This window comes from Hippoglossus hippoglossus, chromosome 24 (assembly GCF_009819705.1).
Source record: "Hippoglossus hippoglossus isolate fHipHip1 chromosome 24, fHipHip1.pri, whole genome shotgun sequence".
NCBI classification, from domain to species: domain Eukaryota; kingdom Metazoa; phylum Chordata; class Actinopteri; order Pleuronectiformes; family Pleuronectidae; genus Hippoglossus; species Hippoglossus hippoglossus.
This window is the reverse complement of record NC_047174.1, coordinates 8,613,537-8,638,591: the sequence shown is the minus strand read 5'-3', so window position 1 is coordinate 8,638,591 and position 25,055 is coordinate 8,613,537. Positions and strand designations below refer to the sequence as shown.

At 42.0% G+C, this 25,055-nt stretch overlaps 1 protein-coding gene across 3 annotated transcripts in view; it reads right to left on the bottom strand.

Annotated features, from left to right (window-relative positions):
- Positions 1–781: 781 nt before the first annotated feature.
- Positions 782–25,055, bottom strand: part of wasf1 (WASP family member 1) — a 49,806-nt gene continuing 25,532 nt past the window's right edge. The window contains exons 4-11 of one of the 3 annotated variants that reach the window (XM_034579837.1): positions 19,626–19,779; positions 15,162–15,279; positions 9,883–9,966; positions 6,193–6,249; positions 5,417–5,580; positions 3,695–3,871; positions 1,889–2,451; positions 782–1,512 (exon numbers count right to left, since the gene is read on the bottom strand). In XM_034579837.1, coding sequence (XP_034435728.1) covers positions 1,355–1,512; positions 1,889–2,451; positions 3,695–3,871; positions 5,417–5,580; positions 6,193–6,249; positions 9,883–9,966; positions 15,162–15,279; positions 19,626–19,779 — 1,475 coding nt within the window. In that variant the 3' untranslated portion in view covers positions 782–1,354. The remainder of the gene's footprint in view (positions 1,513–1,888; positions 2,452–3,694; positions 3,872–5,416; positions 5,581–6,192; positions 6,250–9,882; positions 9,967–15,161; positions 15,280–19,625; positions 19,780–25,055) is intronic. The other 2 variants (XM_034579835.1, XM_034579836.1) reach the window with 2 other exon arrangements.

The window sequence follows — 25,055 nt, the reverse complement described above, 5'->3', positions numbered from 1 at the left end:
TGTACGAACAATAAGGCAAGTAGAAGAAAGAACGAACGAACGAACGGAAAAAGATGGCAGACATTTGCTTTGAAATGAGCCACAACAAGGCATGACGTGTCCTCCTCCTTTTAGGCCTGAAGGGGGAGCGATCGTGCCCTAATTTCTTCTTCTGAACAACAGTTGCTGCTGTGGGACTGAACGAGGTAAGGCTTCTCGATAGTGGGCGGGTCCACAGTAAAGGGGGGATCTGAGGAAAGAGCTGCCTTTGGTGGTATCGAGTGGTTGGTGGGTACCTTTCTCAAAGTGTTTCCTCTGCACACTGAATATTCACCTGGAACAATAAGAGAGGCAGGAACTCTGATGTACAACTACAGCGTCTCATCACTTCCAGTGTCCATATCTGTGGCTAATAACGCAAGAGAAGGATTTGAGGCTCCTTTTCCTACAAACTGATGGCTCAGTGTTTGTCATAGACATTGCTTTTTGTCAACATGAGCATACATGGCTCCTCAGAACCTGGACAGAAAAAAAAAAAAAGAAAAGCTCAATCTCTTGGCATTTATTTCCCTGGGGTAATGTTTTCGATGTAAGTGGATGGAAATGCACACACGTTGCCGAAGACGTCTATTTACTTCCCCTTCATTTTCAACCGTAAAACAATCCTTCTATGACCTTTGACATACCAGCACAATCTTTTGCTTGTTCTTTGTAGTAAAACCAGTCCTGATAACAAGAGAAAACGAAAGACAACCCAGCTTGTGTTCACACTGAGCGACCACTGGTGTAGCGGTCAGTGTCTGCAAACTACTGGCCTATTAAAACTGCAAACGTTTCAGCAGGAAAAGGTAAATAAAAGAAGCTAAAACAGAAGTCATTCAATGCCGTGTTCAGCCACCAGGCGACAAAACTGTACCGGAGAACTTGCCTTCATTTTTTTTTTTCATCTTTTTTTATGTCGATGTACAGATAAGAAATAAAAACAAGTGGTTCTTCAAAATAAAAGTCATTTTCATGTATAACAATAGTAAACATGGGGGATTTCATCAGGAGAAATCCAGCTGAAAAAAGGTCCTGTAGTGCAGAAAAGAATGAATGCAAAAGAATCTCTCTTGGAACACGAGAAGACGGACGAGGGCGATGTGGAGACTGTCCTCCAAACACAATCCACAACGAGACGAGAGATATGACGAGATAAAAAACTTCGACAGGGGATAAATGGGGCAACAACGACGTTCCTCTTCTTTCCGGAGTGGTAAGGACTCTGATGGCGAGGTGTGGGGTGCAGGGTTTTTGGAGGTGGGTGCACCTGAACAATTTTGTCCTCTCCTGCCACCGCTGCTTTTAATTTTTTCCCCCATCTCTCTGACGGCCATCACTCCATCCAGTCTCCTTCGTCAAACTCGGACTCGTCCTCGGAGTCGGAGTACTCCACAGCAATGCGCCGGGACAGGATGGTGGCCACGTCGTTGCCGACTCGCTCGTGTTTAGCCTCTTGCTCTCGCTGCTCCTCCACTTTTCGCAGCTGTATGCCTGCAGCAAAGATAATAAGAGAGATACTGGATGTTCTTATTTCGTGGATTACGTAAGTGTATAAACTTGTTCTGAAAGAGTCTCAATATGTAAAAACAGCCATTTTATCAGCGGAAAACCTTAAGTAGGACTAAACAAGTTCTGTCTTTCTCATTTCTCAAAGCTCTCGCAGCCACATGTGACATTTATTCAATTCACTATCGTACACGAAGTTAAGAAAATCAGTTGGCATTCAAATTTGAGTCGCTGAGCCATTTGAGATTTTTGACATTCTAAAAGATCTGTCAATCAATTGATGCTTTTAATACTTGTTTCAAGTGTAATTTTATAGATTTGATGCATTTCTCCAACTTATGAACTGCAGCTCGTGACCCACCTTTTCTGATGGCCTCCAACAGGACACTGCGAGCATCGCTGATGGGCGGTAGACTGGCTGAATGGTGCCTCTTGGACCCCAAATCGTGGAGGTTGTGGGGTGAGGCCATGGCTCCTGCTGAGGGGAAGGCCGGCACCGGTGGCGGGCCTGACAGACAGGGCGAGGAGCTCCGCGCTCCGGGGAGAGGCAGAGGAGGAGGCGGTGGGGGAGGAGGCAGGATGTTGCCATCCGCATGGGTACCAAAGCTCATGGGTGGGCCCTTGTCCAGGACCTGCTGGAGACGAGCCGGGGAGGAGGAGTGGAGTGGAGGCGCCACGGGCGGAGGTGCCGGGTGGAGCACCCCCGGAGCAATCTGGAGGGGAGCAGGGGCAGGTGGGATCGCCATGGGCTGCTGGACTGGTAGAGGAGGAATGGGAGGAGGAGGGGTGCCCCGCATGCCTGAGGAGGGTAAGGGCGGAGGCGGAGGGGGAAGAGGTGGAGGCGGAGGAGGAGGAGTGTTGGAGTTGAATCCTCCTGTTCGTGCCGGAGACTGAGGTCTGCTGTCGGAAAAACCCGAACTGGAGCTGGAGAGAGAGAGACGGACATAATGATAACAAGAGTCAAAAGGTTCAGGTCAGCGTATCTTAACTTCCTTAAGATAAGATGAGATAATCCCTCATTAGTCCCACAATGGGGAAATTTGCAACAACATTTTCTGCAACATCTTCATAACAATGAGAGCTGTTGCTTTATTTCCACAGATTCTAAACAGGTCCTCAGTGGGTGAGTGTTGTGTCTTTCAGCCCGATATCTCCTCTGTCGCCGCCAAGTGTGTCTTCCTCTTTACACTAAGGACCGAATGTTATCAGTTATGGCCGCTCACTGACGCTGAAGCTGTGTGGGTGGATCGAGCTACTAACCGAGGACACTGCAACACAAAGCACAGCGAGCGAAAGAGAAGAAGAGGAAAAAATACGCGTCGAGTATTTCCTCCGAGCACACTTGATGCTGCAGTGAGAAAACGAGATACAGGGCATGATGATGGTGAAATAAAGAAGAGACACTAGAATGTAACATCGGAAAAGGAGTGAAAACTAAGAACAGGGGATGAAGAGTTTTTAAGAAAAGGAGATGGCACGCTGCAAGGACTTCAGCAAGGAAAATCGATGATGTTTCTGTGGTGCCGTAGCCGCAGCCTTAATCATACCCTCTGATCTCTCCATTCCTTCAAACGGTGACATATGCAGCAGAAAAACAACCTTTAATACGCTCAGTGGCCTTAACACTTTATTGATCCTGCCCCTCTCTGAGCCTTTTCCCTTTTCTGTTGTCTTCAATCGACAAAACTCCCTCCATCTATCCATCCATCCATCCATCCATCCATCCATCCATCCATCCATCCATCCATCGTTCCCTTCTTCCCTTCTTCACTTCTTCCCTTCTTCACTGTGTTTTTCTGTTCAGTTCTAACAGCAAAAAATCCTCAAACAAAAACTTGGCAATAAGAAACGTGATAGAATGCCACTCAGTATTGATCCGTACGAGAAAGAAATAAATAGACCAGCTAAATTGATTATGAGCAGGATCGCAAGTGTGCGCCGGTGAGTCGGAGACGAGGTGAAATGGTATTTACAGATAATTCTTCACATTTGAATCTGCTTGGAAAACCACACGAGCAGGATTTTGTGTCGCAGCTGCAGCATCTTTCTGGTTTGTAGATGCGAGTGAACACATAGTGCATTTAACTAAGCTCCCTAAGATTACATTAGACTGATGTTACGCGTGTGTGTGTGTGTGTGTGTGTGTGTAGAGGGTTTCTAGTCCCACCTGATCACAGAGGGTGGCTTGATCTCTCCCAGTGGGTGCATGGGAGGAGGTGGTGGAGGGTCGTGGGGCCGCGAATACATTCTGTCCCCGGTGCGGTTCAGCAGCTCGTTCATCTGGGTGTAGGGCAGCGCCGCCAGCGAAAAGGGCCCGTCCATTTGCTCCATGTACAGAGGAGCCCTGAGCAGAGAAGTACGCTTTCATTTTCTCACTTGTCTTTGAGACCTATGAAGTTTTGTCCTTCTGAATCTTGTTGTCACTGTTTCCCAACTGTTTATAACTTATTAATACTTTTTGGGGCTTGTGCACACGATCGCATGTGCACGATTTATTTCAGTCCTCATCATTTTCAGATCAAATCTATCTATATCTTGGAAACAGCGTGCAGCAATTTTTGGTTCTTACAGAGCCAGAATTTCTAATTTCCCCAAAATGACTTTTCCTCTCATGTTTGCCTTGAATTGTTTCATTAGAATAATACTTAGAGGACTGAAGAGAAGGCCTCCAGTTAAAATCAGAGGAAAAGAGTCCCAATTAATAATTTTGCAGAGCAGAACTGCATTTTATCCTCTTATCTTTATCCTTTTATCTGAACTCTGTGATGTTTGAAATCACCTCACTGCCTCTTTGAGAGGTCCAGGTCCCAACAGTACTGACAATATATAAAGAATCTCATTGGTGTATTTGTTCCTAGCCAGTGAAACCTATTAAATCGAGAAAGACGTGTTTTTCTTAGATGTGTAGTCAACCTCTAATAAAGATATTTTATTTCAAAAGCTTCCAGCTTCTTTCTATTATTACCTTCGCCAAGGAGGTTATGTTTTCATCAGTGTTTGATTGTTTGTTTGCAAGATAAAAAACTAGGTGGAAGTTATGTGGTATGGGTTCAGGGAAGAACTCATTTCATTCTGGTGCAGATCCAGGAATTTTGAATCACGTTCTTTGACATTTTTTTTTACATTTTTGTTGATTTCTCCAAAGAATTATCTGTAAATATTGATGAAAAAGTCTGACATACTTGGGATGTTGGTATCGATGAGTGTGGAAATGAAAATCCGGACTTTTTAAATGAGTTTGATGTGGTGCTGTGTTTTGCACCAATTCTTCATACTTTTTTTATTTATGACAATGAATTCAAATGTGCTACAAAAAATCCCCGGGGTGATGCTGCTGGTATCGTCCGTCACGCACACCGTGGCTATTTGAACATCACATACTGGGGGATTCATTCTATATTGAGATCCGTCGTCGCCTATGCTCGGAGAAAAGATTTCAACTTTCACGACACTGAAACCGTTGCTCATTAATCACATTGACTGGCAGAGAAATGATTGCGAATGAGTGGCGTCCGAGCTTTGAGGCACAATAAACGCAATCACAGCTACGAGGGACCTTAATCATTAGTTTGCTGTGGCTGCATTTCCCCTGTGCCAGCCAAGTGTAAATTGGTGTAAGATGGAGTGGGCACAATTTATTATTTTTGCAGATCGAGTGATTGCGTCTTGCTGATAAATATGTGTTTCACCAATCAGTGCTGTTGAGGCTCATTGTTATTTTAGATGAAGTTATATCATGTATCTCTGTGGCTTCCATGTGCACATTACTCACATCCTTTGACGCCTGTATGTTTTGGACCTAAATGTATGTTTGAGTATTTCTGATGGTTCAGGGCTAAGTTCCTACTATGAGATATGCGATACATACTGGACATCCACCTCCACATACCTGTTGTTATGGTAACCTGCAGATCCGTTGGCCTCTCTGTGCTTGTCTTCAGGGATGTCCTGCGCCAGCTCCGCACCCAGAGCCAGTTTCTGCCACTCCTTTTTACGGTCGTGCGGCGCCCGCGGTATCTTCTCCGAATCCGGCGGACGCTCTATTGCCTTCATCTTTGGTGGAGGTGAGTTGACGGGGATTGGTGGAGGCAAGAATGAGACGATGGTGACGATGGAGAGGAAGAACAGAGTGACGGGGGAGAGGAGGAGAGAGAAAAGAACAGATTAGGTTACATACTATCAAAAGGAAAATGTGAGTCAGATCAGGTAAAAAAAAAAGCAAAAAACACAATTCAACTAAAATTTTAATGTCTCTGTTTTTTTTTTACACTCTTTTCTGATGCTGCTTCATCCATGTAAACACCAAACAGTTTCATTTTACATGGCAGCCATATCCATCTAAAACTAATTCATAAGTGTGCTGAACCAGCTCTGATGACACAGTTCACAAAATCTGTTATTTAAAAGCAAAAGCACTTCACAGAAAATAATATTATGTCATACAAGCTTGGGAACAGTATGACATAATAGTGCTCAGTGACTGGCCAAATCAAATCATTAATCGTGTGTATAAACGTCAATAATGTGACAATTTTTTAAAACAACAACAGCACTCTCCACCTCCCACACTTCATTATGACTGACTTTTAGCACACAGGCCTGTAAAAGACAGAAATCACACACATCAACAGTCTTTTTAAAAATAATCGCTGTATTGTCACATACCTGCCCTGGAAGGTCTAAGTACCTATAGACCTGATCATACATGCGGGGATCCTGCAACTACAAGAAAAAAAACAAAAACCACAAGAGAAGCACCGGGGGTGAGGGGAGGCGGGACTCCAACAAATCAACACAGCACAGGATTGAGTGCAACGCGGCTGCACACGTCAACAGGGACGAAATAACAGAGAGTGAGTGGGACAAAAGGGAAAGAGGGGAACAGAAAAGTGCTGTTAAACAGAAAATGACAGCGTGCACAGCTCCGGGGGACGTCACAATACAGGTGGGACACAGCTGTGCACACACACAAACACACGCACACAAACACACACACATCCAAAAACATACACACGGGGAAAGAACAGAGCTGAGCGCAAACAGAAGATGCAGGTAGAAAGAGAGAGATCTCACTGGAATGGAAGGACAAACTACAAAGGTGCGTATTTCTCTGTGTGCATCCAACAACAACAACAACATACTGAAGAGTGACATACAAAACAAACACACACATGAGCGAGTCAACTCAGAATAATAAAAAAGCAGATTTTAACTCAGGAAAGAGAATAAATCCTGAACCTCCTTTATTATGCATTCACATGAGAAAATAATCAGCAGTACCGACACAAACAGTTCAGTTGAAAACAACAAACATTATCTGCCTGTATTGGTGAATATTTTAGGAATAAGGATGGTGTTGTTCTGTTTTCCCTCATGTCAAGTTTGTCAACAAATCCACGATAAGACTCAAAAACAGCAACGAATTAGTGACGCTGCCGACCTGTGGTACTCAGCTTTCAGCCCACTGAAAAGTCAATAAATCACCAATTATGGAGGAAAAACTACTGAAACATTTCCTGAACCAGTTAGATTTCAAAAAGTAGTAAAAAACTACATTTTTGGGGCTATTTTGAGAGGTGGATTAACACATTTAGTGCTGAAGTGAGTCTGGTCTTCTCGTGGTATTTGTTGACATGAAGAAAAATGGAGAATATTGTCAGACATGTAGTTGAGAGAGAGACAGACTTGAGGCAGTCAAACAGTTATTATGGTTCTAGCAGTAGACACATCATGCAGATTGTGTGTTTGCGTGGAGACCACATTTGTTGTGTATCATTTCCCCCTAAAATGCGTCTAGGCAAGGAAAAGTTAAATAGAATTACCAACCTGACATCTATCTCTTTCATGTCACATAGACCCTGCAGGGTGGTCTACCCTTTACGTGTGTGTGTGTGTGTGTGTGTGTGTGTGTGTGTGTGTGTGTGTGTGTGTGTGTGTGTGTGTGTGTGTGTGTGTGTGTGTGTGTGTGTGTGTGTGTGTGTGTGTGTGTGTGTGTGTGTGTGTGTGTGCGCGCACCAGACTCTAAATTAAACAAGCTGGCTGACAGGTGGCTGATTCAACACAACATGGGTTGTGGACAGCATCTCATCTGGTTTGACTATATGATGTTGTGGCCGGGCAGCTGAGATTGAGTGGGGGAATAAATCCTAATGGTAATGTACATTGATTAGGTTCTTATTCATTATGGACCATTACCCCTGATGAGCATTGGCTGAGGGGAAGCCTCTGTGCTCACTCTCTCTCTCTCTCTCTCACACACACCCTCACAGATCCTGATGAATGACCTTATCCCCTGCTACCCCAACACATACATATATCTGAACTGACAAACCTGAGGCAGCTCTGCCTCCTGATGCCTGCTGAGGCTGAAGAAGCTGCGTCCCAATCTTTACTTATTGTCTTCTGCTATTTTCTAAACATTAGAGCCTCTAAGATCCAGCTACATGTCTGCTGTATCATTTGGAAGATTAGTTTCACTTCTATTAACCTCTGACTTCCTGAAAGGTTTGTGGGCATCGTGCCTCAGCAATATTTAATATTAGTATTAAAGAGGACAATCAGCAGTAAAATAAGTGAGCATGTGCTACTCAGAGAGATTTATAGCTTTTATTACCTCCGCCAACGAGGTAATGTTTTCATCTGTGTTTCTCTATTAGTTAGCAGGATTACACAAAAACTGCTCAATGTATTATTCAGAAACTTGATGGAGGGTTGATGTACGGGTCAAGGAAGAACCCATTACATTTTTATATGGATCAGGATCACAGGGGGGCGTCCCCAAATTAGATTTCTACTCTTTAACATTTTAAGAAAGAGCATTTTTCGTTGTTGAAGAGAATTATGTGTTAATTTAAATGAAAAAGTTCAGACATATTTAGGGGTTGGTATCGATGGGTGTGTGTAATTTCGTGCCGATCCAAATAAAATTCTGGATTATGTGGATTTTGGTCGAAAAAAGGGCAAAGAATCACAGGTAAAGAGCCTGACACATTCATGCGGCCAGCAGGCAAACATGTGTTTCAGAGTGAAGGCTTCACTGTAGCAATGTGAGGGTGAAAACTGTCCGCGTTGAAGGTAAATAGCAAAGTGTAAACAAGTGCGGGAGGTGCACTGTTTGTATATGAGAGAAAATGAGAGACGGTGCATCTGCGTGTGTGTTAGTGTGCATGTGTTTGTCACAGCCGTTATAAATGTAGTTAATTTTTCGAGGTTGTGCCTCTGCTAGGTCGTCATCCTTCATCTGAACGGCCAAGGCAAGAGGAGGAGTTGCTGTGTAAGCACTGTGTAATACAGCAGTTATAGATTTATGTTATATACAGAATGTATTCTCATGTGCAGGTCTGAGCCCATACTCGTACCCAGTTGTACAGTATGAGTGTACCTGTAAGTGTGTGCTCTTGTTAGCGTCTGTATTTTTTGAGTGCATGTTCAATGTGACACACTCAGCAGAACTGTTTCTGTGTGAGCGGGTAAATGACCCCCGCAGGGAGGCCCGCAGAGGCCAACGACCACTGGACCACCACACTGCTGACCACAACACTAACCCCTCACACCACACACACACCTCTACTGCTGCAGGTCCATTCTGTACGCACCTGTGCTGTACTTAACTTGAGCTCGAGATTAAATTTATTTAAAAAACAAATGAATTTAGAGAATGTTGCACAAGCTACTTGATTATAATATTGAAAGTAAACATTCCACTTTTTTAAAGCCAAAAGTGATTTGAAATCTTTGTTAGCAGAGAAGCAGATCTTCTTACGTCTTAAAGATGATATGTAACTTGTTTTTGTAATGACAATTCAGTTGACATATTAAGAAAACATCTATTCGCAAACATGTCAGAATGTGATGTTAGTTCAAAAATCCAAACCCAACCAATGCCAGTGAAGCAAACAGGGCATCCGAAGAGGGATCGCATTCCAAAGCAATGTGCACTTATCTCATAACCAATGCTCAAAACAGTTATTAGTTAAAATGTGACACGTTAGTTTTCTTGTTGTTAGTGAAGCATCTACTCCATGGCTGTGTCCCAAATTTATTATTCTACTGTATCCTGTAGTAACTGTTATTCACAGGTAGGAGGTTTTAAAAATGCAGACAGGTGCGGCTTAGACACCGTGACTGACCGAAATGAATGAAAATAGCAATTAGCAAAGTTTCCAGGGATGTAGCCAAGACACAGAGTGAAATACTGGAGGGTTTGTTAGTATCGGGAAGGAAGCTCACTCGTCCAGAGCAAACCAGAAGCGGTTAAGGGTGGAGGGTGGAGGGCTGCAGGCTGCCACGTTGGGAGCAGATGCTCCGACAGATGTGGTGGATTGGGGGTGGGTGGGGGCAGGGGGGGGGTCTTACCTCTGGGGTACCGAGGAGGGGAGGAGGGGTTTCAGAGAGGACTCTTATAAGGCCCTTGGGACACACAAGATAAGGCATTTCCAGCTGCATCGAGTTAGGCCAGGATCGAGAAAAGGTTGAGAGGAGCAAAGTCAGAGGAGGAGAGATACTGAGGGCAGTCTTTATTTATACAAACGTGAAACTCCATGACATTGGCAAGGCACTATTTACCACGGAAGCTATATGATAGAATATCACACATGATCACATTGTCTTAACATTGGTGACATTATATTTTATTTGTGTTTGATTGACATATAAATTGTGTCGAAGCTGTAAACGCGTGTACAGGGAGCTCTCTGTCGTTCTCATTTTTTCTTCTGTTGACAAGTTCATGTACTCGTGATAGAATATTCTTGTAAATGCACTGTTTTCAATTGGTTTCATATCAATTTGTAAATTTTAATCTAAATCAGTCATTAATTGTTATTTCCAAACCATGGTCCTCCATCGCGTTCATTCTTGAACGTGAACTAACGAGTTCTAACGAGCATTTGAACGTTATTCTACGTAAGTATATTCTTTTGAAAAGAGTCTAGTATCAGAATCAGTATCAGGAAGGGAAAATGGTACTGGAACATCTCTACTTCAAAAGAAACTATCTGACACACTGCACCATCTAAATCTGATGATCTGTTTCATACTCGTCTCTTTGAGAAAAGCATCCAGATCACTCAGGCCCTTTAGCACAGATGCCACAATGACTTCAAAGTCGTGGCACGGCACGTCCTCCCATTGTGTCCACGCACAATTCAGATTATCACACTCAGAATCTTTGCCTTTGTTGTGCAGCTGGTTTATGTTCGGCCCTTTCGCAAGACAAGCATAGAGCCCAGGAAGATCGTTTGTAAATGCTTTACTTTGCTAACATGCAAATTGCTGCTTTAATGAGGTGTTTGCATGTGTAATCTCAGTGGCATCCAGGATATTCCTCAGTCCTCGTGTGTAAAAATCTGCTGTTTAAGTAAAACAAAAATCTGCTGTTCCAGCCACAGTCATTAACAAGCTTCTCTTAGGTCAGAAACAGCCATTAAGGATTCTTGGTACATACTGTAGCTGTGCTGTGGACTAGGCTAATATGCCTGCATGCATATTCAGCTGCTGGATGATGGTAATCTTTGTAAACAAGATGTACTTAGTGTAATATTCAGCCAGAGCATCATGTCAGCATGTCGACATTTAACATGAAATCCATTTCTCTGTTTATTTGCATAGAGATATATTATGTATACTCTGAATGTCCACAAATACAAGTCATTCAAGTTGTTGCTACTGGAGTTCATGGATCCCTTACACTAATATATACAGTATATATATAAGAATAATATAATAATATTCTATTGATGAGCAGAAAGAACTCAAACAACATAATCAATCAACTAACTAACTTTAAACACGCAATCAATCTTTCTACAGATAATTTGCTACTATATAAAATCTAACTGCAATCATGACCATCATCACAGCTAAATTCAACAGTCTGAGGAAAGTCGGGAAAATTCTGTAATTATTTTCACAGGGTTTTTTAGGCTCAGGAGACATTTTGGCTTCCTTAATTCTAGGAACAAAACCTGAGCATGTTCACAAGAAGTTTCCCTCTCAGCAGTTTATAAATTAACAAAGAGGCTTTTTGTCTTTGTTGGTTTGTGAACTTTAATTATCTCGTCCTTTTATTATCATTTGGAATGAAGTCAGGAACGTTTCTTCACCTGTCACAATGCAGGATTGAGTTTTTAAACAGCCTTGTCACCTGAACAAGCTGTCCTATTATCCTTTCACGTTGGACGCCTGCAGATTTTAATGAGGACTGGCAGTGATGCGTACTAGCTAGGGACAAATTTACAAAGCTTTTATTCCTGCTTTGGTATATATATATAATAAACTGCCCGAGACTTTAATGTCAGTATTAAGATGCCTGTGAGCGCTGTAATGAGAGAGGAGGAGCCAAAGGGAATTCTCCACAGGGGACTCAAAACGCTGGAGACGAACCTTGATGTCGTGTTGACTGATCTCAAAGAGAGGCAGTGATGTTCTGTTCCTCTAAACGACTTCCTCGCTTTCGCTCTCTCTCCTTTTTTGTCCTTCATGTATCTCTGGGACTCTCACTCTCTCTCCGCCTGTCTCCCTCTGACCGGCTCAGCACATATAGTCTACTGCTAATCCACTGAGGCCGAAGCTAAAACAGGAGCTAATGAGATTAAGACGCTGCAGGTTTCTTTTCCCCGACTCTCTCTACCCTGGGCTGCTCTTCGTTTATCAGCTAACCGATGTGTGCCGCTTTGGAAACCTCCCACTTGTAAATGTGGCTTCTGACTAACTTTTGACTTTTGACTAATTGGATAAGATGACGCGAAGGCACGAGTGCTGAAATTCCTCCTCTTCAGACAAACAATGGTGATCTCACTAGTCTGAGCTTTTTTAATGTCGGGTGCCAATTTCCAGGTCTCTAATTTTGCAATGGAGAAATAAATTGCAGTGCGGTCTCTCTTCACTGCCAACATTTGAGTAGCTTCTTCGATACTTTTAAATTTTAACTTCCAACTCAGACCAGACTTTTAATCATGCAACTTTGATCACTTTGGGTTTTCTCCCCATCACAGCATATATTATACACAATTAAGAAATTTGATCTTAAACATAGATTTTTCTATTTGCTGTAAAATATATAGATGGACGTAAAGATACAAGACGAAATGTTAAGGTCGCTTAAAGGCTGGATTTATTTGAGGTGAATAAATCTGTTGAAAGAATTATTACCCATCCAACTATATGAGTAATAACTCGCTATAATAAATATCCTCATTGCCACTTAATTTATTGAGTCATTCAAGCTGCTCCTTCAACACCCAAAGCTTAAATATTTGATTTGCTGCAGTGTAAGAAGAAACTTGGACCTGAATTGCTGCCACAATGAATAGCATCTAAACCTCCTTTACTTTTTCAATAGCCTCAATGGGTGAAGTAATTTGAGAAACATTTAAAAGTCAGTTATGTGAAGCTTTTCTCTTTATTAAATATATTAAATATGTCAGACTCTTCATGAGCATGTTTACCAGTTGTTTGTGTACCTTTGTATTTATTTATTAATAACTTAAAATCTTCTAATTAGGATTAGGAATTAGGATGTTCACAGCCATAACTCTAATATAATATAAAGTTGCAAAAAAAGCAGGGAGTGACAGAGTTAGAGTGGAGACTGAACAACCGGCAATAGGGAGGAGAAAAAGTCAGAGATAGCTGGAAAATTGTCAGGCACAAAATGTTTTGGCAGCCAATCTCAGACAGCTTTACACTGACTGACTGGCCTGTCAGGTCCTCAACGCTGCAGCGGCATCTCAGATCATGGTGGATTTGGATCATTGTCAATGCGTATGTTGGAAAGGTTTAAGCTGAAAATATGATGTCTATAATCAACTGGTGAAATAATAAGGTGGAGCACAAAGGTAATTACAGCAACACACAGGCATGTACACACACACACACACAAACACACACACACACAGGTTTGCACAGCTATACTTTTAAGGACATTTATTTTCATTCATTGTGTACAGCCTAATCAAAACCGTATCCCTAACCTTAACCATGAGCAATTCATTCCTTACCTTAAACTTAACCAGGACCCCAGAAATTACATTTAGCATCATTAGGACTGAGCTTTTGTCCCCATGAGGCCCACTGGTCCTGACTAGGTCAGTGTTTACACTGGGAAAGGTCCCAAAGAGGTAACAAATACGAGTACAAACACACACACACACACACACACACACACACACACACAGACTGTGACTCTGGCACATAACGATGATGTGGTAGAAACAGACGATGAGCTGATTAAGTGAAAATCTATCAATGCTCGACACACTAAATTTCACCCATTTGAGTGTGTATGTGTAAGAATTCTTATTTTCCACCTCTCGCCCTGTTAGTGACTGATTCTGCATGCTCCCCACACACACACAAACAAACACACACAACGTCTCCACACTGTATTTACCCCAATCCTCATTCAGACCATTTATCCACCGTGATGGTTACACAAACCAAGAAATATGTGTGCGTAATCCCTCTAATCCATCCCACTCTCCCTGCGAATGTCTTCTAGGTCTGTCCATGGGGCCCGTCTGACTGCCAGTGTGGTGAGGAGGGAAATGAACAAGGCTTTACGAGCCGAGCCCACCCGGGGCTTTAATTAGAACGAAATGAGTGGACTGAGCTCGGGCTACAACCGGCCATATCAAGCTAACCCTCTGCTGCAAGTAAAGTCTGTCTATCGTTACAAATGAGCTTTGTGTTTCGTTTTACGTTTCTAAAAAAAATCCATATGTGTTTATTTTCCTGTTATGAAGCTGGCAAATACAAAAACCACAACATATAAACATCATTAGCTCCTCACCAACTAATTCATGGCTGAACTCGCCCTTTTGTTCTCTCTGCACCATTCCCACAATCATTAAAAACCTCATAACCAGCAAATTATATCCTCCTCATTTACATGAACCCTCCGCGGGAAAAAAATCACTCTCCTTATTCCTCATTGACATGACTGTAATAAGCTTTGATTGACTGCGCGGGAGCCGAGAGTGTGGAGCACGTCCTGCTTCCCACGCAAGGAAATGCAAGCTGGTGCTGATTAGAGCTCCTGGTACCGAGGGTGGGAAACCCCTCTCTTTTGAGTAAGAGGGGTGGCTCGGAGCTTTGCATCTGATGAGTTCGAGCAGCGGCGTATGGATGCAAAAGAGCTCTTTCATTTAATTGGAGTGTGTCTGCGTTAATCAAAATTAAACATACACAAGCTCATCAGACTACGCGCATGTGTACAGATCTTCCTCTCGAGGCTGTGTGTGTGCGTGTGTGTGTGTTTGTGTTTGTGCAGAGGCAGAGAGATGACGCACATTGAACAGCAGATGCTCCCATTAATTAGATGTAATGATCACACAAGTAATAACTAGGAGGGCTGACTCGAGGAAGACTTGATTAATCTGTGAGTGGTGGCTAATTAATGCATTAGTCAACATGGTGTGAAGCCAGGCCTGTAGATCTACCAGTGACTCAGTTTGTTCGAGCAGGATACACCAGTGGGTGTTTGGGTATCTGCCCACTACCCACCATAACCCACATAAACACCTCTTTTTATTTTTTTTCAGATAAAGGAGTCGACGACAGCCTGGACTGATGCCGATCAGAGAAAGTCAGATGTTCGCTGCCGGGTCCCTGTGCTCGTAATTTTCGAGACTTACCTTCTGTTTCCTCCTCTCCTTCCTCTTGTCCTCTGTGTCCTGCAGCATCTTTTCTCTCCACAGGTCGAAGAAGTAGGATGGATTGGTGTAGAACTTCAGGCCCTCCTTCCCATCGTCCCTGTGGATGAGAAAAAGGGAACACGTCACATTTTGGTTGATGTTCTATTACTCTTTGCTTGAACAACAGCTAAAAATAACATCAAGTTAGAATTATAGGGGTATAGGACTACAAATATGAATACGGTTATAAATATGAATATTTGCTGCATTTCTTTACATTGTAGTAAACTGACCAGCTAATTTGAACTATTGTGAACAGTCAATCTGTTAATTGACAAAGTTATTAATTGGTTATAGATAATAACCCATATGGAAAATAATTGCTAGCTACAGCTAAAGATAATACAAACTTTGATTTCAGTTTTATTTTATTACAGTTTTAGTAATACAGCATATTTTACTATTCAACTTAATGTTGCTGACTAACTAATGTATTAATCAACTAATTGTTTTAATCGCTCAAAAAGGACAATAGGAAACTTACAAATAGGCATTTCCTTCTTAACAAAAATAAATATTTTACTTTGTCTCTTAAAATGCACAAGGCAGATACTGCAGGTTCAACAGAAAAACAGAGGGCAAGAGACGTGTTTAAAAATCCTCACGTTTCTCCTGCCCTTGCTTTTCTTTCAACAAATCACATCTAGCTAATGTCCTGCATTATCGCTCATTCTCTCTCATTTGTCTTCCTCACTCTCATTACAGAGGTCTTTGTGGATGGTGATCAGTGGAGGGAGCGGCGCGGTGATGATAGGGAGGCAAACGATAAAAACAAGCAGGTAGTTATCACATCCAAAGGTCCCCCTCGACAAGGAAATGATCGTACACAAACGCCCATACACGCTGCCTGGAAATGTCATTTCCTATCAACAGGGGGATGAGCCTTGTAAATTGCCCTGCTGATGTTCTCGTCCTTCTCAGTATAAATGTCTTCATTTCCACATTATTACATTACATTACAACTCCCCCTTTAAGCTTCAAAACAACACAAAGGAGTATGTTGTGCGTCCTGACTAAGGATATAGCTAATGAAACTGAAACTGGGATTCAAACATTCACAATCTGGTCTTTGCTCATGTTCCAAAACTCATTTAGTGATAGGGAAAAGGAGATTTTGAGCATAAAATAGCGAGACTTAAGTCACAATATTATAAGAATAAAGTTGTGATATTATGAAAAATTTGTCATAACTTTAGGCTACGTGCCATTTTAGGGGGGGATATCATAAAATCAGCCAGTCAGCTATGTTAAAACCAGGTAAGTGGAGCATCTTGTTAAGTTTTACTTTTAGTGTAGGTTTCACAAATAATAAAATACAAAATGTTGGCTCATCAGGACCACATTATCATAAGTACCGGAAATATTGTGCAACAAACTGTATCTGATCCATAGAAAGAACCACACAGGCGTGGAGGAAATGTTTGGTAGTCATCGAGTGAGAGGTTATCATTGGTTACATCTGCATGATATTCAACAGGGATCGTAGTTCCTCACAAAACGATGAGATTGATAATTGAGGTTTTGGATCAAGGAGGAGTGGATCTCCGACGAGCAAGCTTATTTCCTAGCGAATGTTCCTTTATTCTTGTAATGTTACAACATTATTCACATTAAATTTCATTAATCTTGTAATATTATGACTTTATTCTCGCACACATGTTAGCTATTTTATTGTCTTCCATCTGCATGTGTTACGTGACTTTTTGGGTCCAATCATGATCAAGTGATCCCGGCTGCAGCAAAAGTTAGGCTACCTTAATTAGCCAAGGATGTTTAACAACCCCCGAGATAAACATGTTTAAACAAAAGTTATGCATTAACCAAAAACTGTCTTAAAAGCTGAGCTCTGAACCGAACCGAATTTCTAGCCTCCTAATCCTGGTCTAAATTTCACTGTGAGCCCAAACTTGAACTCATGGTGCAGCTGCCAAGCTACGGGAGGCAATTATTTGATGATGACAGCGATAGGAGCAAGAACACAAGAGCATGAAAAGGAAAAGCTTCAAACAGCAAGAGTGGAAAGTTTAATGATATGCCACACAACAAAGGGAAAGAAAACAGAATCAAACAATTGGATAAGGCAAGGGAGGAGATACAGTCGCTGTAGTGTGTGTATGTGCGCACACTGCGGGTAGTATTTGAGGGTTGGTGCATATAATTATGCATGGTAGTCGCTCTGTGTGTGTTTGAGGTGTGTGTTGGTGTGTGTGTGTGTGTGTGTGTGTGTGTGTGTGTGTGTGTGTGTGTGTGTGTGTGAGAGAGTGAGGGAGAGAACACAGAAGCTAAGTGTGGAAGTCGGAGCCTGAGGAGAGGAGAGAGACGAATGGGGAGAATAAAATGAGAAGAAAAGAATCATGAGGCTGCACGACAGGGAGAGAATGAATGGAGAAGCAACTGAAAAGATCAAAGAGCGGTATTTTATAAATTATGAATCATAAGGATGTAATGGTCGTCCGTGATAATCCTAATCAGCCATTCAGTGCAGAGGAACAAATCAGCTCTGCAGTCGGTACCGAATGAAGAGGAAACTGAAATTCATTACTTCCTCATAGAAACACCAAACGAGCAGAATATGTCACGTCACGACATTTTGTTTATCTGGTGATGATTTGCTGTGTATGAATGTTCTGCGTCTGGCAAATTACTAATTACAGCAGATATGTTAATCAATTAATTAGCCGACAGAAGATTTGCTGCAACAATTATGATCGATTCATTGTTTCTAAACTGTCAAAATTAGATTTGTCCATGTTCCATGTTACATGTTTAATATGCAAGTGACTGTTTTGGGGATGTGGATAGTTTGTCTGACAAATTAATTGTGACAGCCAACTATTGTGGAATTATATTATTATAGGTCATTAACCAAAGATAACTTAATAAAATATTGCCAGATTAACTAATTCAATTCATTATGTATTCATTATTATTTGGTTTCCTTACAACAAATGTATGAGATTTGCGATAGCATTTACCTCAGTTCTTGTTAATATTGTTTTAATCTGTGCATGGATGGGGGAGATGTTTTTATTGCTTTTATTATGTAAAGAACTTTGTGTTACATTGAATATAGTTCTAGTGCTTAATCCACGAGCAGCTGTGGTTCAGGAGGTAGAACGGGTCGTCTGCTAACAAGAAAATATCCTTGAACACCAGTGGTGTGGTGGAATGGTAGATGATCTGTATTGCTTTTATCATCTCTGTAGTTTGATCCCCAACTTCTCCTCTCCCCGTGATGAAGTGTCCTTGGGCAAGACACTGACCCCCAAATTGCCCCTGATGGCTGTGTGATGTGTGATAGACAAAGTGCTGCTAATATGATATATAAATGAGAAATTCAAGCCGGCTTAAGATGTACATTTTTTATATCTAATTCAAATTCAACAAGCATTGCACCAAACATTTAGAAGATGGTTGGGAGATACATTCAGTGAGAAAAACAACCCCACTTGCTTTTTGTTTGGTTGAGGCCGTGTCGAGGTTAAAAACACAACAGAATAAAACAGCCTACACCTGCACCTGTCTCCTTACAGTGCCTGTGTAACACACACAGAAAATAAAGAGACTGCTTTGGGCTGAAACCTTCTTTAACAGGCTTGGTCAGGGCGACAGTATTAAGGGTCACGTAAGACGCTTGGGGTGGAAAAAGAATAATTGAAGTGAGAGTGTAAAAAAGGAGTGAGGTGAGAAAACAGCAGGGTGAGAAAGCAGAGGGATAAAAAAGGGAGGGAGTGCTGGTCTCAGTGGGCAGCAGAGCTTTTTATGGATTATTCATCTTCACATGTATCACTCTGCCTGCCCGGCTCAACCTCAGGAGCCAAGAGAGAAAGTCGGCCTGTTCTATATCAAGTCAAATTTCCTCAAAGTAGAGTTTTAAAAACCTAACAGATTTTGAAATCTGGTTGCATCCTAAACATAAGAAGAATCTTCACAGTTGTTCTCTATCATCTTAAACACGCCCACGCTACTTCAGGTTATTATCAACATAATCGTTCCAGAGGCAGCGACCCAAGTTGGGTTAAATCGGCCCCAAATTCCTGTGGTCTGAGCCCATCTTAAGTTTGTCTTTATCATCCGTGTGTGGTCCATCATTGTCACCATCGAGGCTGTGCTTAATAAAAAGCTTTTAAAGTTGCTGTCAGAAATATAACACTAAAGCTCGGTTAAAAAATAATTCAAGGCCGTTTAGCTGAACACTGGGGAGTAATCATTCTGTCTTTGTGCCAATCCATTAAATACTAATTTAGTATTTCCATTTGAAAGACGGTGTGGAAACGTACTAATTCGCCTAACGATCAGTTACTATCATGCTGGGCTCCATCATCACCATCCACCATCTTCTATAATAAGTTAAATGTACGTTCTGATGTAATTTGAGCATATAGTAGAGAAGTGAATCCAGACCTGTAGGGCGAGAGGATGTTGAGGGGCGGCGGCTGCTCGCAGGTCTCGAAGGTCTCCTGCAGAGGGATGGGCAGCGACGTGCGGTCGAAAAGCTGCTGGTCCTGAATAGTGGAACTCCTGAACGCCTTTCTCATGGTGATGTCCTGGAGAGACACTGTGGGGAAAAGAGGGGAAGATGACAAGTTATTGCCGTTTTGTCAGGTTCCCTGTGGAACAGGTCGTAGATATACAATATGTTTACAAAGTGTGTGATGATAGAGAGAAAGACAATGAGCACATTATACATATTTTCCTGACCTGTTTAAAGTCAGTGCAAGATTTCACAAGCGATACATGACAAATCCATTTCGGTCATATGAGGTGAAAAGATATCAAAAGTAAAAGGACATTTCAAATAAATAACAATTAAAAATGTAAAAGTAATAAAGTAGAATTAAACAATAAGATAAAAAGACGATAAAAAGTAAAAACAAATAACACATGAAACACTTAAGTAAATAATGGAGAACAATACAAATATTATATAGCTATTTAATAGGAAAGTAACAATAATATAAATTCAGCAATAAATAAAATAAAATAAACAATGTTTCCTGGATACACACACACACACACGCACACGCACACGCACACAAATCCACATCCACCAACTTTGCGTTTCTCTCATGAACACAATAATTACCATGCGACACCAACTCATTATCTCAATCAAAATCGACGTTGAGACAATCAACCAGTTAACAGTACGCAGAACCAAACCTATTAGACACCACTAAGCACCATCCCACGGGCTAACTCTTCATTGTTGTCCTAATTAGATGATTTTAATTCCCCCTCAAAGCAAACCTACACACGACAGCTGAGCGAAGCAAAGCTAAACTAAGTCAGATGAGACTGAGGTCATCTGTCAGAGGCATTGGGAATAACTGCCCTTCTTTCATGCAGGAACAGCTGACATTTTGTGAGGGCAGGAGAATAACAGAGGGAAATCGATGCTGCGCGGCTGAAGCTTTTCAGAAAAAAACAGGTTGCAGAAATTGCTGAAGGCGAAGAGGAAAGAAAAAAAAACAACAGAGTAATGCTAACCCTCGATCGGGTCGGGCCGAGTAAAAAAAAAAAAACCCGACTTGGAAATAAATCTAGAGCGTTGCAACCAGATCTGAATTATACATGAAGGAGGGACAAATGGATACACTTTGCTGCTGCCCTGGGGAAGACTGAAAAAAGCCATGTGGCATTTAGAAAAAGCATTGTTATAGTTCGCTGTACCACATACAAAACTAAATCCAATACTTACCTTTAACCTACATAACACACTGTAGAGTTATTTAAAACTGAGCCAAGAAGACAACATTTGCCTTAATGGAAAAAGACAAACAAAGGTACTTTAGAAAAGGCAAAGAAAGGATCAGCTACAGAAATCTGATCCTCTTCAGTGCAGCGGTGCAGCTGGATAATGACTTCCACAGCCACCTGAGGCACTGAAGTATCACTTTTAACAAACACTATCAGGGAGCCAAGGTAAGTTACACTCCAGGACAGGGAAAAAAGGCCGGAGAATGCAAGAGGGAGATAATAACTGCATGGACACAGAAGGTAAAGTAATCGAAACAGGGGAGTGAAACACGGAGAAAACAGCGAGGGAGGAGTAATGTAAAATAGTGCAAGACAGTGAAAATGCATGAAAACACGCAGTATCTATGATAGACACATACGGTAACCTGAGCAGAGCCGGGGGGGGGGGGGGGGATTGGACTTCACAGAAAAACAGACACGGACCGAAAGCGCACAGACAAACACTGTAAACAGCATTCTGTGTTAAACAGACATGACCACAGGAGAAAACTAAGGGTGGTCGCTCCGTTCTCTTTTATCCTGCTGCCTCCATGATTCATGAAAATCTACAGGTCAAATTTCAAAAAGGTGCTATATAGGTTTTTTAAACATTGACATATTTGATTAATTACTCGGCCAAGGAGGTTGTGTTCTCACCCTTGTCTGTTTGTTTGGACATAAACACAATTACACAAAAACAACTGAATGGATTTCTAGGAAAGTTTGTGGAAGGACACAATATAGGTCGGTGAATAATTGATTGCTTTGATTGCATTATCAAAATTGACTCTTTGTGCATTTATCGGTTGTTAGAGATAAAATGGAAATAATAGCACATCTGAATTGTATGGTTGCACAGTAACAGTGTGTGTAACAATGGTAAGAATGGTAATTATTTGGACAAGTATGTTTCCTTATCCAAATAAGTTTGACTAATCCATCAGTTTGTTTAAAACTTGTCCAACCTGTTTAACTGCAGCTGTTTCTTCACCCATCTTATTTCTTATTGATGCTGCAGCATTCCCACACCCCAGCAGTTAATTTGTGAGTAACATAGCATAAACTAAAAAGATATCACTCAAGTGGTAATGAGGTGGAATTATCCTTTAATACCTACATCATGCTTCATTCTAGATCAGCAGCATAAGAGGTAGGTGACTAATGATGACAAGGGCAAAAATCAAAGCCACAGCCGCATGAGAATGAGACTGTCCACAGTAATCACAGAGGAGAGAAATAATAGGGGTAAGATGGTGAGATCAAAAAAGGTTTAGGTCAATTTAGCTCCCAAGCTGAGGAGGTGAGAAGGAAGATATGAACTTTGAAGTGATGCCTGTTTTGGATGGTTTAGTAATACTGTAGAGCATGTCACTTATTTTTGCCTATGCAAGGTCAGAGTCAAGGTCGGGATGAGCAACAGGAAATTACTTATAAACTGACAGAATACAGTATAGAGAACTATAACACCCCGTCGGAGGGCCAGAAGTACCCGGTGACCAAATGGTGCGTGTCTATCTGGTGTTACTCTGTGCTGAATGTCAAACAAGAGCACAGGATCCTGCCGCCCCGGTGCGTTTAGAGGGAGCGAAGGGCTGTCACATGGTGTGACAAGTAAGTGCAAAAGTGAGAAACAAGATTGGGCCACTGCAGAGGTGTGTGTGTCAGGATGTGTTTGATGCAGAGCGAGGCGACTGTAAAACCCTGCCAAGCAACACTCAGCGCCGAGAGAGGCACACTGCACTAATCAATGCAGGCAGAAACACACACACACACACACTCGCAGTGTATCAGTCAAACACAGATGGATATCTTAACATGATGTTCTACATGCTAATTACAAAATGTGTTTGCGACAGGATGAGTCAGTTAGTGTGTGTGGTTCTGTGTGTGTGTGTGTGTGTACTCGTTTGTTTTCAAGCATAAACACTGAACTTGTCAGGACCAGTTGACCTCATGGGGACCAAAATCCAAAGCATTAGTTCTGAGGTCCTGGTTAAGGGTTAGAGGTACGGTGTGAATTGTGGTTAGCGTCAGGTTAGAATTGGATATAAATTGGTCATGGTTGAAGTTAGGGTAAAGATTAGGTTTACACAAGTAATTACTATGGTTAAGGTTAAAGTAAGTCTCCAGGAAATCTGCGTAAGTCAGTGTCCTCTGAAGTGTGTGTGTGTGTGCGTGCATGTGTGTGTCGGGTGGAGCTGCACCAGGTTTGGCAGCAGCCTCTGATCTCAGCCTGTGAAACTCCTTATCGGGGAGCGAGGGCTGTATAGTTTATCTCTCTCTCTCGCTCATATCTTTCTCCTGGACAGATAGCATCTCGCTAAAAACACCCTCAATCAAAGCGAGGCGAGGAAGTTCTTGTGACACATGCACGCACACACTCCCATCTCCTCAAGCCTCGCTATGAGTTTCAGCGGAAATGTATCACGTCTTCCCTCTTTTCATCCCCTCGCTCATACAGATGCAGTCCTGCACAGAGCCAGTAGAGATAAGAAGAAGGCAAAGGCCAAGCTGTCTTTTAGCATGCAGGCACACCTCTCTCTCTCCTGTTGTACTTCAATGCAAATGTTGCCCTATATTTCCCCCCTCTGCGTACTTCTGCCTGCAGCGCTGAATCGCTGTTACCTCTCTGCAAGGTTGAAGAGCAGAGCAGGAGATAGGTAAATAGACGTGGAAACATGCAAATGAAGAGGAGGGAGAGGAGAGAGCACAACAGAGACTTTGCTCCAACTCAGTTTTTGCTCCTTTCTGAATCCTCCTTTCTTTTGCTTATTATTTGTCCTCTGTGCAAAATGAATAAGTTTATGCCGACCATCTGCTGTCAGCGCTGGGACATCGCATAAGGGCAAATGTGTTCTGAATTATTGTGTACAAAGTGTGCGGATGCCTTTGAGCCATCATGACCACAAATTATACTTTGAATCTCTGAGGCATGAATTTAGCTATTTTCCCAAGTCCCTTTGCCAAATGGTGAGGAAGAGACCAAAGAGACACATCTGATCGTGTGTGTGGATATGAGTGGAATAAAGTCCTCTGCAGCTGTATATGTAGATCTGTATTCTATAGTTTATAACTCTATTCTGTGGTATCAAAATCAAATGTTGTTAAATATTATGATCTTAAAATAAACCTAATTCTTGATTGGCTTGTAGATTGACGAGGTATTATCTGCAGTATTTTTGATTTCAGAGAATATTATTAAGCTATTAAAACTAGACAATCATGTGAAGGAATGTTTGGCCTTTGTGTAGGTATTTGCTCGCCTCAGTGCCATTGTAGTTTACAATTTATCTTTATATAAACTGTTTGCATATTCCTTTGTTAAGCCTTTTTAACAGTTGTGTAAGTAAAGTTTAATTGAATAGATTAGAGCGCGACAGAAAGACAAAGAGCCAGATGAAGAGGGTGGATAAAGAAAAGTGACGTGCCAGAGGTAATAAGACTCAAGGAGAGTTAACAAGCACCAAAAGAGAAAAAACTAAAGAGAAAAATAAACAGTTTGCCAATAGAAGAATAAGAAGGAACCTCTTACATCAGCAAGGACTTAAAGAAAAAGGATGCAGATGGAGAGACTATGAAGTACATAAAGAAGTGGTTAGAGCCCAGAGGGACTCATGGTGGCTTTGTGGCCTTCCATAATGGCCTGCAATGCAATGATATAACGGAGCCATTACATAGGGGATACAGGCCATTAGTTTGGCTGGCTGGAGTGATAGGGGGAAGACACGCTGACAGCACACAAATAGCATCCACACAAGATGGAGGGGGCACGGAGATCAATCAGAAAGATGAGAGAGAGCTGGGGAGGACAACACAGATAGGAGAGGTGTGTTCGGAGGGGGGGGCGAACAATACCCTTTAACGGCTTATGGGTCAGCGGGGTGTGGGCAAGGTGTGTGTGTGCGTTTATGTGCAGAAATCCACGTGATAAAGCACTTTTGACCTCGACCACTGCGCCACTGGTGACACCGCATACATCACTCCGGCCATCTCTCTATCCCACATCTCTCTGACCTTCAGCTAAGCATCCTTCACGTCGTCCGGCGTCTGTGCCCTTTTAGGCTTTAGACTACAGTAAAAGCACGATTCACTTCA